General features: G+C 49.8%; 1 protein-coding gene across 1 annotated transcript in view; it reads left to right on the top strand.

Moving 5' to 3' along the window:
• The window catches only part of CNNM1 (cyclin and CBS domain divalent metal cation transport mediator 1), a 59513-nt gene extending 42595 nt beyond the window's left edge, over window positions 1–16918 (top strand). Inside the window, exons 7-11 of the mRNA XM_045878589.3 lie at window positions 1632–1795; window positions 11347–11530; window positions 11628–11777; window positions 13380–13481; window positions 14484–16918. Of these exons, the coding sequence (XP_045734545.1) occupies window positions 1632–1795; window positions 11347–11530; window positions 11628–11777; window positions 13380–13481; window positions 14484–14563 (680 nt within the window). The 3' untranslated portion in view covers window positions 14564–16918. The remainder of the gene's footprint in view (window positions 1–1631; window positions 1796–11346; window positions 11531–11627; window positions 11778–13379; window positions 13482–14483) is intronic.

Here is a 16918-nt window from a genome sequence, read left to right on the forward strand (position 1 = left end):
GGGCACTTCCTGAGAAGGGGACACTGGAGTAGAGTCCCTAATTCTATAATCCTATCAAGGCAGCGATTGTTATGGTTTTAATGAGAAAAATGATGCAGCCTGTTGTTATTTTACCCTTTTCACTCCCTGGTTTGCCGGACAACGGTAACAGCCTGCAGCTAAACAGACCGTGAACCCTCAAGGACTCGCTCCAGATAGATGCTAATCAATTATCTTGACTGGTGGCACCATTATCTTAGGAGACAGGACTGAATTCCCGAGGTTCTCCCCTGAAAGTACAAGGAGCAGAAGCTCCGAGGAGCCAGACCCTGCATCCGAGCCCCTGAACGAAGTCTGTGTTACCAGCGGCTGGCTGCACAGCCCCTTGCCCTGTGGGGAAAGAAACGCGGAGTGCAATTGTCTCCCTCAGGTTTATTCTGTGGTTGAGATTACGTGAGGGTCACCTGAAGAACCTTTCTTCTCTTGATCCAGGAAGGTGGTTCACATAATCCGTTTTGAAACCAAGTGACGTGGTCTTAACTGAACTTTCCCTAGAAGCAGTTCTTGAAAATGGGAGAACAAACCAACCAACCCTGACTCTGAACATTTAGGATGCCTGTGGGTTATTCCAGTATCCCCCCGCCCCCACTTAGGCCTAGATGGAGTCCTGCCCTAGACCCACACTTTAGAGGACCCCACTTTGGCCCTCCTCAGTCCTAGCCCTTTCTGTGGGGCGAGGAACTCACAGGGCCAGAGCCTGTGTTCTGCCTTCTGGACCACACTTCAGATAGGGGAATCCTGCAGTGCCTCCCCTAAACAGCGCTGGGGGAATGGGACTGGGAAGCCCCTAGGGCAGAGGCTGTTTGTCCCCATACAGCCCTGTTTTATGTTTTCCCTTTTAGCAGAAATTCTAAGGAGCTGGACCTTGCCTTCCAGGTTATGATGGTATAATTGTCAAGGACAAGGATAGAACATATTTTAACAGTTTATTAATGCGACTCAAATAGGTACCCATATAGTTTGTGGGCCTCTGCTTGTCCAGGGTCCTGCCAGTGTTAGGGCAGACCTGAGTCATCCCCGCTAACGTACCTCACCACGGCAAGGATTGGTCGTATGTGCCGTCAAACCTAAGGCTTGTGAGTGGAGTTTAGATCCTGGTAGAGGATCTCTCGCTCTGCAGCAGCTATACCCACACTCACAGCACGGTCCTCATGTCCTGCATTAGCCCAAAGACCAGAGCTGAGAAAGGCTGTGGTCCACCTCTGCCCAGCTCCTCGCTGGTGGAGGTTGTGGGGAGCAGGAGGAGCCTGAGCAGAGGGGAGCCCTGAGCCTCTGACGGAAAGGGTGCGGGCCCGCGTCGACCACCCAGTGTTAGCATTGCCCAGAACTCCTGCCGGCCCTCAGTAAACACCTCTCTCTCTCTCTCTCTCCCCCTCCCATCTCCCCCCACCCCTGTCTCTCTCTCTCTCTCTCTCCCCCTCCCATCTCCCCCCACCCCTGTCTCTCTCTCTCTCTCTCTCCCCCTCCCATCTCCCCCCACCCCCGTCTCTCTCTCTCTCTCTCTCTCCCCGCCCCCCGTCTCTCTTTCCGTCCCCCCCTTTCTCCCCACCCGCCTCTCCTTGCCTTTTCTCCCTCTCCCCCACCATCTGCAGTAAACCGGTCCCCTTCTCGCTGCAGCGGGTTGAACCGCTCCGAGTCTCCAAACCGAGAGCGCAGCGACTTTGGGGGGAGCAGCACCCAGCTGTGCGGCGGCAGCAACAACCTCTACACTCCTGACTACTCAGTGCACATCCTCAGCGATGTGCAGTTCGTGAAGGTAATCCGCCCCCGCCCCCGGCAGGGCCATCGCTCGCCAGCCAGCCAGCCCCAGGGGGCAGTGGCACAGGATGCGCATCCCAGCGCCCTCGGAGAGAACGCTGGCTGGTCATTGTTCCCTGGCTTTATAAGGGCCCTTAGGATCTCCTGACCCCCATTTCTCGTGTGGGGAAACAGAGGCATAGAGCGATAGGGAATTCGCTTGCCTGAGACAAGTTGGCAGCAGAACCGTTTCCTTTGGATCCCCTGCCGTTGGCACCAGCTTGCTTTGGGGTTTTTTTTCAAGATAAATTTGCAGGTGATTCATAAACCAGGTGTCTAGAAGAAACCACACTATGATTTTACGTATGATGGTACATATTTACATCTTACCGTTCCAGGTCCAAAATGCAATTTGGCATGTATGTTCACTGTTAACCCTTCGTGTAACCGTCCTGCCCTTGGCCATCGCTGGGCTGTGTGGGGCTCAGGGGAGCATCACTGCACAGGTGGGAGAAGCAGCGATGCTCATCGCCTTGTCGTTAAAGGGTGGGGGAGCTGTTTCTTCATACTCCTCATTGAGACTGGGATTGCACAGAAACCTAGAATTTCCTCCTTTCTCTTGCTTTGATAGGCTTTATTTTGTTTTGTTTGCTAGCATTCTGCAAACCGTTACATGCTTGGGCCAGAGATCAGGAGTGAGTCCCATTTCTCCAAGTCCAACTAAACACCCGATGAGTTCACTTGGTTAATTGCAGGCTGGATTATGAGAGATGTGTTAATCACAAAGGTGGGAAGAGGTCCTCTCCTGTCCAGAACACAAGCTCCGATAATTTGAGAGCGGTGTGCGCTGGCTGGTTTTCTGTGTTCCAGAACCTTGCAGACACCCTGAGCTGAAACTCTAAGGATGGAAAGTTACCAGAGGCAGGGGCTGAGCCTGGAGGGTGGGGTGGGGTAACTGTTTGTGGGGTACTCTGTGCATGTGCTTTATGGCTCCTTTGTCTGAATGATCCACTTAGTCTTACCACCACCCTGTGAGGTAGGTCCTACTGTCATTCCCATTTTAGAGATGAAGACATTGGAGCTTGAGGAGTCCAGGGCTGGTGGGTGGCAGAGCCAAGCTTCAGAGTTGGGTCTCTCTGTCTTCAGAGTCCAAACCCTCAAATCCCTGGGCTTTAGGGAGAGTTATGGGAAATCAGAGCTGAAGGAGCCCCAAGGAGAAGTGACTTTGGGAACTAACCCAGCAATACTCATGGGTCTATATGAACGGAGACACTTAACAAATCCTGTATGACAATGAAGGTAAAGCCTCAGAAAACTGAAACCCATGATTCCCCTCCCTGCGTTCAGCCCTGAGGCCCTCTCACTGCAGGCCTTCCTCAGAAGTGGAGGTAGGGAAAATGTGAGCAGAGAAACTATTATGCCAGCTCTTGCTGGTTTGTAGTGCTCGTCACATGGTTTGTGGGAAAAGAACTTGAAAGTCACAGTATGAGTAAGTGGCTCAACCATACTGACCGCATGCCTACTCTGTGCTTGTCTAGGCTTTGGCAAGGGACTGTGGTGAACAAGACCCTAAGCTCCTGCCTTTCTAGAGCTTCTGTGCTAGGAGGGGGACAGAGAGGATAAACCAGTAACCACAGCGTAAAGAACCTAATTTCAGGTAGTGGTAAAGGCCGTGAAGGAAACAAACAGGGTCGTGGGATAAACAGGGATTGGGCAGAGTTGGCAAGGGGGCTGCTTGCTTTAGAAATGGTTATCAGAGCGGGCTGAGAAAAGGACATTTTGGCTGGGACCTGAAAGGGGCGGTGGGGAGAACTCAAGAGAGAAACCACGGAAGCAGGAGAGAGCTTGGTGGCTCATGGATCTGAGTGCCTGCACACAGTGCGCAAAGACCGAGGCTGACGCGAAATGACAGTGGAGGCTCAGCAGCCGTGTCCTGTGGCATCTTTAGGCCGGCGGGAGCCCCCTGGATTCACTGCAAGTGCACTGGGAATTTTTGTTAAGTTTGCTTCTCAGGTCTTATCATTTGTCTTAGTTTGGGCTGCCGTAGCAAATTGTCATAGACTGGGTGACCTCAACAAACACTTCCTTCTCACAGTTCTGGAGGCTGGAAGTCCAAGTTCCAGGAACCAGCAGATCCAGTGTCTGGTGAGAGCCCATGTTCTAGTTTGCAAATAACTGTCTTCTTGTATGCCCACGTGGTGGGAAGAGACGGACAGGAAGCAAGCTCTCTTCTTAGCAGGACACTAATTCCATCCATGAGGGCTCCACCCTCATGACCTAACTACTTCCAAAGGCCCCACCTCCACCTATCAGCACGGGGCGGGGGTGGGGGGGTGGGGGGTGGATTTCAGCATATGAATGGGGGGGACACAAAAGTTCAGTCCCTCACATGGTTTATATAACTCGTTTAGGAAATCAGTATGAGGATTTGGCTTGCTGGTCTGGGGAGGAAAGTGAATGAGATTTTGAGGCGTCCTGTTTAATGAGCAACTGTGGTGAGCCCAGAGTTTTCTGGAACATCTCTAGGTGTGCATAGATTGGAGAGCAACTTTTAGGGGATGGAGGGGGCAGCTCCTCAAAGAGCAATGTGTTAAGATGAACAGCTAGCATTAAGTATGTAAGGTTCTTCTTAAAACTTACAGGTGAGCTCATAGACATCCAGGCCTAGAACATAAGGAAGGGGGACATTCACAGCTAATGAGGAACATAAAAGGGAAGTGTCTTGCCTGGCGTGAGACGGCGGACAGGTTAAAAACCCCAAACCCGAGGTCCGTCCTGAGGTGCAAGTGTCATCGTCTCGGTCAGGCAAGAGGACCAGGGCTGTGACCTGGGGCAACTGAGCAGCGCAGAACATGGTCCTTTTTCCCACCTCGACATTTTGACATTGAGGAGACTAAATGTCAAAAGAAGTTGAGGGAAGGCTAGAAACCAGTCGAAGTATTATTCAGAAGCCTCCTTCAAATCATGGCCCCCATCTCTTAAAAACTTCAGTTGTAACAGTTCTATAGAGGGAACTTTGGGAGTTCAAGCTGTTTGAATGCAAGTGTGTGTTTTGTTTTGGTGCTGGTTTTCTCTTTTGTTTTTTTATATAAGTTAAGATGATGTCTTAGACTAAAGTTAAAAATTTCTTTCTGCTGATGTAACAGACTTGTTAGGGCCATTGTTTAGGCTGCCCTTTTATTCCCCTCGCCCACCTGCCCCCTCCCCCCGTTTTTAACAGAGGGCGAGCTTTTGAGGAAGCTAAAGAGAAAACCGTGCAAGAAGGCTGGTCTCACAGCCCAAGCCCCTGTGACGGGCTGCAGGAAGATTTTGCAAGGGCTTTTCATGTCCAGCAGACTGAGGTTCCAGAACATTTATTAAGTCCAGGAGTAATTTGACTTCAAGATAAGCTACAAAATTAGATAGAAAGGTGTATCTAATGATTATCTGGGAGAACTATTAAAGCTGTGATTAATCATAGTGAATTATGAATGAAGGTACCAAAGCATCCTTATGAATTTTTTAAAATTGTATGATATTTTGTAAATATCATTATTAAATTTAGGCTATTTGGCAGATGTCTTATGGTCTGGATTGTGTAACCGTGACCAAGATGCCCCATCACCATCTGGTGGCAGAATCCCTAAACTGCAGGATGGTGTTTTGGGGGATGAACATCCTAATGATAGGAGAGACAGCACCCTGGTTGAAGGTTAACTTCTGAACACATTGGCTTCGAAGTCAGAATGTCCAGAAGGGCACACTTACTTCTGGTTAGTTTCAAGATAAACAGATCTCCATTTCCTTTGTAATTTAGTGGCTGCTTGAGTTCTTAACTGGCCATGTGTAAGAGAAGACAATTTGATTCAAGCTATTGCTAAGAAATGGTTGTTTCTACAGTAGTAAAGAGAGAATAAAAACACATTGCCTTTTGAGCAGTGGTTTGATTCCCTCAGTGAACCAGTCGGTACGTATTTATCGAACATTAATAATGGCTCTAGACACCATGGTCTCTCTAAAGAAATATAAAACATATCCTCTGCCTTATGAGATTGAAATCTAGTTAGGGAGAAGAAACACAGGTTAAGCTGTAGTGACCCATGCAGGGCAGTCTCTAATGGATTACGAATTCATGTGGCACTTATTTGAAACACGATATTGCTGGAGAACGTACTAGACGTTTAAGAATTAGGAAAGAGGAGGGACACTGACAAAAGGCATGTGGAAGGCAAGTAGACAGAGTTCTTCAAGGGACAGTGAAGAAGCAGCTGAGCTGGCCCCGTGGTTCCCTGGGGGCTGTGGGAGAACCACTGGCCACGCAAGGCCACATTATCGAAACTGGGCAGAGAGGTTCAGGTTGATCTGCTGGACCTTTGCTATCCAACCCGGGAGCCAGCAGCCACATCCACGAGCACACAAAACGTGGCTCGTCCAGACTGATGGGCCACACCTGTAAAATACTGCTGGATTCCAAGGACGTAATACAAAAAGAATGTACAAGTCCCCGTTCATAATTTTATGTTGACTCCATGTTGAAGTGAATTTTTTTTTTGATATGTTGGGTTAAATGAAACATTATTCACATTAATTTCACTTATTTGTTTTTACTTTTTTAATGCAACTATGAGAGAATTTTCAGTAACCCGTGTGACTCCCATTCTATTTCTGTTGGACAGTCCTGTGCCAGAGAGGAACGAGTTCTCAGGCGGTTGAACAGGGGAGCAAAGTGACAAAAAGTCATGCTTGAAGCAAAATAACAACTTGAGAAGAAGAAGGACTGAAGGGGGAAAAAAAGAAAAGGAATGCTTGAATCTAGAAATGCAGCTGGGGAGAGGTTGTTTCCTGAACACATTTTCTAGAGTGGTGCCTTGTCAACAATTTCTGTGAAGGTGACATGTGGTCAGGGCAGTAGTTTATGATTTTTTTCTTTTTTTAATTTAAAAAGAGGAAGCATTGTGACAGCAAGGCTGTGAGACCGAAAGAGAAGGTAGCCAGTGGGCGGTGCCTTTCCTTTTACACAACCATCTGCCGCCTGTGTGGGTCCTGCCCCCACCCCCGCCCCCACCCCCACCCCGGCACCGCCATACCCAGAGCCACGCTTCTGCCCTGATATGGGTCCTGGCTGTGGTCGTCTGAATCTTCCCTCTAGCACCATTGACTGGTGGTTATCCAACACCTGTGTGATGCATCCCAGACAGAGAACTCAGGACCTTGTTAAGGAAGCAAGACCAGAAACAATACTTTATGCCCAGCTCATTTCTTACTCCAGAACCATGCTTAAAGAGGGTTAGAGTTCCTGGATCCTTGATTCCAGCTTACTGGAGGGTGATCTCACTTTTTCTTAAGAACAAAGAGAAAATGGTACGGCTCACTGTGCATGCAGCCTGGACAGAACCTTTCCAAAAATAAACTAAATACAGCACTTTGCAACACTCCCCAGAGGCTTCTGGCTTGGGGACCACAGCTAATGTACCAGCTGACTGGAGCCCTGAGCCCCCAAATCCATTTCAAACCAGAGTACACCCCCCTCCCTCCTATCTTCCCTCACTCACCGGCTCTCCTCTCTCCATCTTCCTCTTCTCATTGTCCCCGCTTGGAATCTCCTTCCTTCCCCTACTTTGTCTTTTGCTTTATTTTCTTAGTTAAGAATTTACTTTCCTAAGACCTCATCCTGCTTTGGCAGCTCCTCCACTCCTACTCCGGGGTCAGAGGGACCATTGCCCCTGCCCCCACCTCACCTCATGCCGTGCCGTCCACAGTTTAGACATAATGAGATGGTAGGTTTGACCCCTCTCTTTGAAGTGTATGCCCATTATAAAGTTAACTTGTGAGAGATGGGTGTGGATGTGTTTTAAACTGTCATTTCTAACAGCTGGACGTCAGGTTCACTGGTGTTATCTCATTATCTCTGGGCCTCTGTTACGGGCTCAGAGAGGTTAATGATTTGGCCAAGGTTGCCCAGCTTGAAAGTGGCAAAACTGGGACTAAACCAGAAGCCAAATCTAAACTAACTGGTTAACCCAAAAAGAGTAATATGCTTTGTTGAGCTTATCAGGTGTCATTTAGGAAAATTTTCTGTTCTTTAAGCCAGGAGGACCCGCGAGACTCCAAAGCAGGCTTCACCTAGAGGAAGGCTACGGGCACGGTAGAGAATTGGGTTTGATGGTGACACTGGTCCAGGCCGTGTGCCGGCTTCTTGTCACTCATCAGATGCCTGTAGACCCCAAGCCTACAAAGTAGTTATTGGGGCACCTGCCCTAAAGGGTTGTGAAAGCAGCCCCAGGGCAGCCGAGGGACATCCATTCCCAGAGCTCAGAGCCCAGGCTGAGATGGTTGCCCCTGGGGAGCAAGAGTAAAAGGCCTTTAACCCCAAATATCCAGGTTGCAGGGGCACCATTATCAGACTCTGGAGTCTCCCGCTCTGGGAACTTAGAATTCCACCGTCTCACGTCCCCTTCCATCTCCCTGGCTCCAACAGCACTTTCCCAGGCAAATTGCACAGCGTAATAGGAGACCGTGCACTGGCTAGGATTCTGAAAGCTTGCTAACCGTCAAACTTCAGACAATCCCTGGACATTTTGGGGCCTCGTTTTCTTATCTGTACAGTGGGGATCCCAAGAGCTCTCATGCCTACCCCACATAGTCGCTATGAGCAGCAAAGGAGATAACACATCCCAGTGCTCTATAAGCCATAATACGCTCTATGGATGGAAGGTTCCATCCTCATATCCCGACCCCATATCTTCCATATCCATATCCTGCAAAAGCAAGCTCTTATGAGTAACACTACATCTGAACACCTAATATCAGTCCTGTCTCTTCAGGATATTTATAGCACCGCCAGCAATGTATATGATTTCCCCTCAAAATTAACCCAGTGATGTTTTAAATAAGAAATTAAGAAGAAATGGCAAACCAGTTTGGTGAAAAAGCTATCAGGCATGAATTTGTTACTGTCAGTAAATAATTTATCTGTGAGCTTCCTGGTTATAAAAGCAAAGAGCGCAAACATAGTGGGATATTTGGATTCTCATCCGGTGTAAGGAAGTACATCATTTACCTAGAGAAAGGAGCTTTTTCCTGGCAGTAATTTCTGGGGAAGGGTTTATCAAACGGATTTCTATAGGACTATGGAAGACATCAGAAAAAAAGTAATACATATTGGCTTCATCTGTAGTTTTGCCAGAGTTTCTGTTCTTCATATGGAAGTTTCTTATTTCAGCCCTCGACGCAAGCTGGGGGTCCAGTAGGAAAGCTGAACATCAGTGAAGGCCATTATCAAGGGGAGCCAAGATAGTAATTGATTACAGGGGGCGTTTCCAAGAGTCCAGAGCTGTGGTTCTCAACCGTGGTGTGCATTGGGATCACCTGGGGAGCTTTAAAGGATCCTGATGTCTGTGCCCCACTCTCAGAGATTTGGGTATAATTGCTTAAGGGTGTTGTCTGAGTATCAGGATATTTTAAAGCTTCCCAAGTGATTCTCATGTGCTGCCAAGGTTGAGAAGCACTGTCCCAGAAGGCATGAATAATTAGCATGTCACTTTGATCCTTTCTCTGAAGCACTGAAAGTCCCTGAACCATCAGCATGGGCTGCATCACAGACAGTTGGTGGTGAAATCTCTAATACATGCCTGATGTTCTCTGGGATTGAGTCACGATAAGGTTTAAGACTGAGGGTAGGCTCCAGAGTTGACATCTCCTGGGGAAATTTCAGAACCTGACTTCTCTCACTTCCCAACAGAGGGGGCTGCAAAAGTCCACAGTCACATTGACTCTGTTGAAGACTTTAGACAGATGCTAAATGGAGACCCCCATCATTGCATGCCATAAAACACAGAGCATAAATTTTTGACCTGAAAAATATCAACGCCCATTAACGCTTTGTCGCTTTATTCATCTGACTCCTTTAAAGGGGGAAAGAAGAAAAACCTGAGCAGGACTGTGTCTGATTTTAACTAGGTCTTGAGTCAGTGGTTCTCAGAGTGTGGTCTCCAAACCAGCCGCATCAGCATCACCTGGGAACTTGTTAGAAATGCAAACTCTCGGGCACCACCCCAGACCTAGTGAATTAGAAACTTGGAGAGTGGGGCCCAGCAATCTTGCTTTAACAAGCCCTCCAGGTGATTCTGATGCTGAAGTTTGAGAATCACGGTTTTAAACTAGCAAGAGAACTGTATCCCCTCTAATGGACGACAGTATGGCTAGAAGGTTAGGATCTCTGCATGTGTCTGTCCCATAAGAATCGCAAAAAGACACGCATTCTTAATTGGTGTTTTGTGTTTAGATTAGTTGTGCTTAGAGTTTGCTTGATCCGCATGCAGAGTCAACCCAGAGCATGTGAGGATGGAGCAGTCTGGGCTTGACTCCAGCCTTGGGTTTGACCATCACCCACAGCCCCCAGGGAGGCCAGGCGTGGGGCACATCCCAGCCACCAGGGAAAGGAGGGCCTGGAGGACAGGTGCTGAGGAGTGGGCAGTTGACGAGGGGCCAGAGTCGGAAGAGCCCTTGCCAGATACAAAGCCAGCTTCAAGCCACCTCTGTTCCAACGTGGAAATCTTAACCATGCCCTCTCCTGTTTCCAGCCACACACCCTTCCTGTTCCCACAGGTAATACCAATCCTGCCCCTAAAGGAAAGAGGACTATGAGCAGTTTGTGGTTTTGCCAGTTGTCTAGCCAAATGCAACGAAGACGGGAGGAAAACACTGAAGGGGCCGTGGTACGTGGGAAGGATGTAGCGCCGTGTGCCATTTTCATTTTTCACCCAGGGCCTTTCACTGATTAACAGTATCATGTTTCTATATTGGGTGGTGCAAAAAACAGCCTGTTTTTACTGGAAACAAGGATATCAGGCAGACGTACACCCAGAGAACAGGGATGACCGATAAACCTTTCCGTATTGCAGAAAAGACATTGGATCCATACTTTTCCTGCCTGGAATTCTGGAAGCTCCCTTCTGGCCTGGCTAAGCCCGACTCTCTAGATGCTTTTACTTGTAGGTGAGGCTTGACACATCAGGAAAATCACGAGGAAGACTCCCATGATCGGAGGAGACAACTGGGAGACCTCTGCTGTGCACTTCTCCCACATAGGAGCATGAGCCCACATCCGGCCGTGGCCCAAGTCCAAATCAGAAATGCCTGCGTGCTCTCGGGCCTCAGCCTCCAGCTTCCTGACGGGAGGACCTGGAACAGCAGAACTTCCCTCCCCATAGTCCCCGCCCACTGACCCTTGGGAAGAGTGCCCTTTGCAATAGTATCAGCATGCGTTTAAAACTTTGCAGTGGGCGACTACCCTGCTAACTGAAGGTACCCCTCCATCCTCTCCTGAGTCTCAGGAGAAGGTATGGCCCCTCCAGGTGCACTGAGGAGCCCAGAGCCAATAAAAAAGAGGGTGGTGACGCAGTGGCTCTCAACTGCTAGGCTGGTACAGCTTGGGAGAGGACCCAGGTCACGGATCCTAGACCACAGAGGTCAGGAGTTCCAACGCACCCCAGCAGAGCTGCTTCTGAGCTCGGAGAAGTGGACCACATCCAGAGAGGGCTCTGCCCCGCTCCTCTTGAGCTTCCTCCCCCCTGTGCCTCTTTCTTCTAGATCACACGGCAGCAGTACCAGAATGCACTCACCGCCTGCCACATGGACAGCTCACCCCAGTCCCCTGACATGGAGGCCTTCGCTGACGGAGACTCCACCAAAGCCCCTACGACCCGCGGTACCCCCCAGACCCCCAAGGATGACCGTGCCATCACCCTCCTGAGCAACAGGAACAGCCTGCCATGTAAGTCGGGCAGGTGGGCTGGGCTGCCATCCCGAGCCAGCTGGAGTCTCAGGTCTTCTCCAGAGCAGACTGGTCACACACTTGCTGTCCTCCACAGGCAGCCGCTCAGATGGGCTGAGAAGCGCTGGCGAGGTCGTGGACCCGAGGATGGAGGAGATGGCCTTCACCCAGGAGGACGGGAGGGGCCTCGAGGAGCAGAGCACACAGCAGCTCTTGCTGTCTTCTGCAGCCGTTCCCACCACAGCAGGTCAGGGAGGAGGTCAGGCCTCGCCGTGGGTTGCTGGGATGGCCCGGGGAGAACCGGGCGAGGGGCTCCAGCCCCCGTGTGCTATTTCCCACCTCCTCACACAGCGAGCGAGGGAAGGGGAACTCCCGCGTAGAGAGCACCAGCCCCTCATCAGGCGCGTCACTCCATTCTCCCAGGGAGACAATGTGTCAGGCAGGGTCAGGAGCAGGTTTCCACGTGGATTCAGATCCTTGCAATTTTCTGTTTCCTGACCTTAATAGGTAAGTTTCTTCCTTATGTTAAGAGATGTAAATCTCGGTGGCTAGGTCATCAAGTAGCTTTGTGCATAAATGAGATAGCAAATACAGAGGGCATCTCACAGTGCTTGGTACCATGCTCTGGGCATAGTAGGTGGTTCTCATGAGACCTACCTTACAGATGAGGAAACTGAAGTCAGCCGTCACTCTTACTGGCAGGGCTCTTCCCTTCTTTGGGCCGGACGTGATCTGTAGGACTTGTCCTGAGCTCTGCGATCATATCACCTCCCTCTGAGACTTGCAACACTTCCATCTTGGCAGTGGTATTGCTCTGAGCTCCCAGTGTCCCACCAGTCCTGAGATCCTCCTGTACTTGCCTCACTGAGATCTACTTCTCCAAGCCTTCAGCCGTGCCTCTGCTCCCCCCAACCCCCACAAGGCAGCAGTTACCCCAGCTGGCCTCCTAGATAGACCCGCTGCCGTCCATAGTCTGAGACCCCTCAAGTCCAGAGCAATGACCCAGCAAGTGCTCATCCATTTTTGTGGTCGGTAAGACAGCATATTTGAACTTGTGGCTTACTCAGAGTATCCGGGACATACATAGTCACCGTTCCGGGAACATAGAACAGATGTTCTTTTTCTCCCTCACACACTGAATTTAGTAGCTAAAGCATGTAGCAAGAAATTGCATCAAAGGAACAAGAATGGAGAAGACAGTCTTTGGAGTTCAGCTAGTCCATCGTCCTTGTGTGACACAGGGGACCTTGCATGAGGACCCGGAGGTCCGGAGAAGGGGCTTGTGTGGTCTACATACTGCGTTGGAAGCAGGCACCCCCAGAAGTGTCCACAACCCCACTCTGCCTCCCAGGTCAGGTTCTTACCTCACGGGCATTAAGGGCCTGGGCCTCTTCCCGGCTTTGAGATTCTGTGCCCGTCTGAATCCCCACTGGGTTCGGTGGGAGAAGATACAGACGTGTGCTTAATTGTTATCGAGTCCTGTGATTTCCCAGGTCTGAGCAGGTACTGGAACAAAATATCCCCACCTCCAGGGTACTCAAATGTGCTCTTGGTCTGGCAAAGATACTGAACAGAGAACATCTTGTCCTCTTTATCTCTCTCCTGCCAAATAATGTTTGGATAGTTGGAGTCTCACTCCTGATCTCTTTGTTCCTTTTGTGGCACTAAAATGCCCCTTGCTAATTAACGAGAGCCCACAGAGACCTGGGCACCCCTCCCTGTTACGGCCACCACGGCCTTGCCTCTGGTTTGAGCTGCCACCTGCTGAGGAACATCAACCAGAATCACCCTTCCTGGACTCCCTGGGTGTCGGCAAGACTTGAGTTCTTTCTTCTCTCCTTTTTCTCAGCATCAGATAGTGAGTGTTGTAATATCAACCTGGACACAGAGACCAGCCCCTGCAGCAGCGACTTTGAGGAAAGCTTGGGCAAGAAGCTGCTGAGAACCTTGAGTGAGTAGCTCTTCACCCAGATGAAAGCCTCCCACCACCTGGTTGCTAGAAAAAGCATGTTAGGACGTCACTCCTGGAGGAGGAACCATTGACTCCTTATGGGAACCTGATGAGATACACCCATGAAAACCCATAACAGGGCTTGGGCCGGTACTGTGCCCTTGATAGTTTGGGGATGTGTCCCATTCAGTTGGTGGTTGTCTAGGACAGGAGTCTGCAAGCCATGGTCATGGCCAAATCCTGACCTCCCTCTCCTGCCTGTTCTTGTAAATAAAGACTTACTGGATGGTAGACCCATTTGTTATCTTTGGCCATAATGGCAGTGTTGAGCAGTTGCAACAGGGGCCAGATGGCCTGCAAAACCTCTAAGATTTACTATCTGGTCCTTTAAAGAAAGAATTTGTGTCCAGGAGACATCAGTAGAAAGGAAAACAATATCCTTCATGGAAGGAAGTCGATAGCAGGAAGAACAAGGTGAAAAATACTCCTTCCTGAAAACAATAGAGCTGGGGACAGACTGCCCCTCCATCCTTGAGGACAATTATGTGATTACCCCACCTGCCCCACTGCAGAAGGAGGATTGTTTCCAATCTACAGAATGTAGATCCGTGGGAATGGCTCCCAGCTATACCCACCAAAACCCTGGCTCATGGAACATCAAAGCCTGGGAGACCAGTCCTCTCTCAGGCATCTGCCCATGAGTTGGGCCAGGACCTTCAGGGGATGGAGAGATGATCCTGAGGCATTACATGGGCTTTACTCAATCCTCTGGGGTGGGGGGGGGGCGGGCAGGGAGGCGGATCTCCATTCCACCGACACCAGCCTGGCTTTCTGGAGATGTCATCTCAGGTAGAAGGTGTTGCCCTAATCCTTCCAGATGTACATAGGCCAATACTTGCACCAGGATTCCATGCAGATTACTTCCTGCCAAACTGTCAAGGGCTTTGTCTGCATTTCTGCTTTTTCCCGGCCAGAGATTGACCCTTACCAATTGTTTTCCAGGTGGTCGAAAACAGAAGAGGTCACCCGATGGAGAGAGAGCCTCTGAGGAGAACTCCAATTTAATGCCTCTGATCACATGACGGGGCAGACAGTGCTTGCTGGGTATGTGAGATTCAGCGCTGAGGGAGAACCCACCCTCCCATCTTCTGCGTCTCCCGAGGCCTCCCACAGGTGACAGAGCATTCTGCTTTCCTTACCATCTCCTCAACCCTCACTGTCAGTTTGGCAGATTTCCCCTTGTTGCCTCCAGTTTGACTCAGAGCCTTGCTGTGGCCATTACGTATGGAGGTGCCTCCAATGGAACATGCTAGAAATGGTCTTCTCCACAGTACAATCTGGGACTAGAGAAGAAAGGACCCCAAGCTGACAATGCCACTTTGGGACCCCTGACCCCCCTTTCGTTCTTTGGGATCCCCTGATGCCATATTTCATGCTTCGCTCAGCTCAGAAGGCGCCTCTGGCGGACAGGCGCAGAGGCCGTGGGGTTAGTGCAGGAGATTCACTGAGACTTCCTCCAGGACTTTAAGGCAGTGGGACCCAGCTGCGTTGGCATGGGATGGTACAGAACAGAAAACTGTCGGTGACCGGTTTCCTGTTAGGTAAGGGTTCTAGCAGCCAGGGAAGTGTGTCTCGGCCGGAATGGAAAGACCGTGAGATGGAACCTCAAGTCACCGTTTTTTCCCAGGGACACATCTTTTTGGCTCCATATCAGCAGTTCTCGATCCAACAATAAATCTGCTCTGAAAGAGGAGGAGCAGAGAGCAGAGACCCAATTGGGAGCCAGAGATGGAACTTCAGGTTTTAAGTTGAAATCAAAGCAAGCAAACAAACAAAAACTTACGTAGAAAAATTCTAAGCTGTTAAAGCAAGTTTAGCCATGACAAACCAAAGAGTGCCCAGGTCAGCCAAGAAGGATGCAAGCTCTCGTGGGACTTCAGTGTCCATTACACAGGAACATTGAAGAATCGCTCTTCTTTTTCATCTGTTCCCTCCACACCACCCCTCCCCTTACTCCTCCTCCCCAGCAGGTCAGCTAAGTGTACTTTATTCCATGAACTTCCTAGATCTTTTTTCACCTGATGTTGGAGCAGATGCAATTCCAAGTATGGCCACCAGATGGCAGAATGACTCCATACCTGCTTCGAGAATAAAATTCAGATCACTAACCACATAGCCAACCAAACTTCAGGAAAATGTTGGAGTAAGTGAAGGTTGTCTTTGGGACACCTGTCTCCCTTTCTGTCTCCCATCTCTTGAGTTCCCTCTATCAGGGATCCAGTGATCCCATTCTGTCTGCTCAATCTCCAAACCATTCCCAAAACCTTTCACTGGGATATACTATCCAGGCTTACCTTGCTTGCCCCCAAAACCACTCATCTCACACCCCCACACCCATTCAATCAATAATCACAAGGGGAGAGGGGGAGACTGATAATTCCTCTGGGTCATTTGCATCTCAAAAGAAAATGCTAGCCCAAAGGAACCTTTAACTCAGGGGTTCTTAGTTTGGGGGTCAGTCACCCCAGGTGGGTCCATTATTGGACTTCAGAGGGTCTGTGAAACCCCTCATACTGTCAGAGTTTAGTGTATGTGTTCTTATGTGTGTTGTCCAGAGGGCTAAAGCTTTCATAATATTCTCAAAGGTCTCAGACTCACAAAGGGTTAAAAACCACTATTTTAGCTCGTGGAACTTTCAGCCCAAAGTTTCTGCAATGCAGTGAAGTGACTAGGGGGCAGTTCGAGACAGACTTTGAGAGACAGGCGGTCTTCTATCATACCGATGGGGAAAGCTGACACCCGCCAGGAAGTGAAGGGCTTCAGAAATCCTTGGCATACCCCAGGGTGTGTTACCATACCCCCACGTAACTTTGTCCCCTCTTCCCCACCAAACCAGAGCAGGTGTTGCAGATGGGAGGGCCGCGGCACATGGAAGGAAAGACTTTCCAGCTGGAGATGCCCTTTCCAGCAATGGATGATTGACTTCCTCCCCCTTGCCTGGCTCTGCCTGAGGCTCAGCAGTGCATGACCCCTAGAGAAGCCCACAGCTGCCACCCATCCCCAACACCTACTTCTGCCTCATAGGAAGAGGCCAAGTGTTAGCCCTCCGTGCTGGGCACCTGAGACCCAAACCAGCCAACAGTGAGTTTCAAGCAAGATCTGTCATCATGCAATCTTCTTGTCCGGCTGGCCACTGGCCCAATGGGGCCTGCCTGGCTAGTCCTCCTTTCATTATCCCTCAGGCCACAGGGCTCAGGCCACTGCTGTTGAGTTACATCCATCCCTTTGCGAAATCCCAAAGGAGCCTGTCACCACTCCCCTCCCTATTCCCTGCTCCGTTCCCCGAGATTTTCTTCAGGTTAAAAAAAAAAAGATTTTAAAATAAAGCATTTATGAAGGCTTAATAAATTGTAAATAATTTTTTTAATAAAATGAAA

This window comes from Mirounga angustirostris, unplaced genomic scaffold (genome assembly GCF_029215605.1).
Source record: "Mirounga angustirostris isolate CCGP_5_RB_7025 unplaced genomic scaffold, mMirAng1.0.hap1 SCAF_6, whole genome shotgun sequence".
In the NCBI taxonomy this organism is placed as follows: Eukaryota; Metazoa; Chordata; class Mammalia; order Carnivora; family Phocidae; genus Mirounga; species Mirounga angustirostris.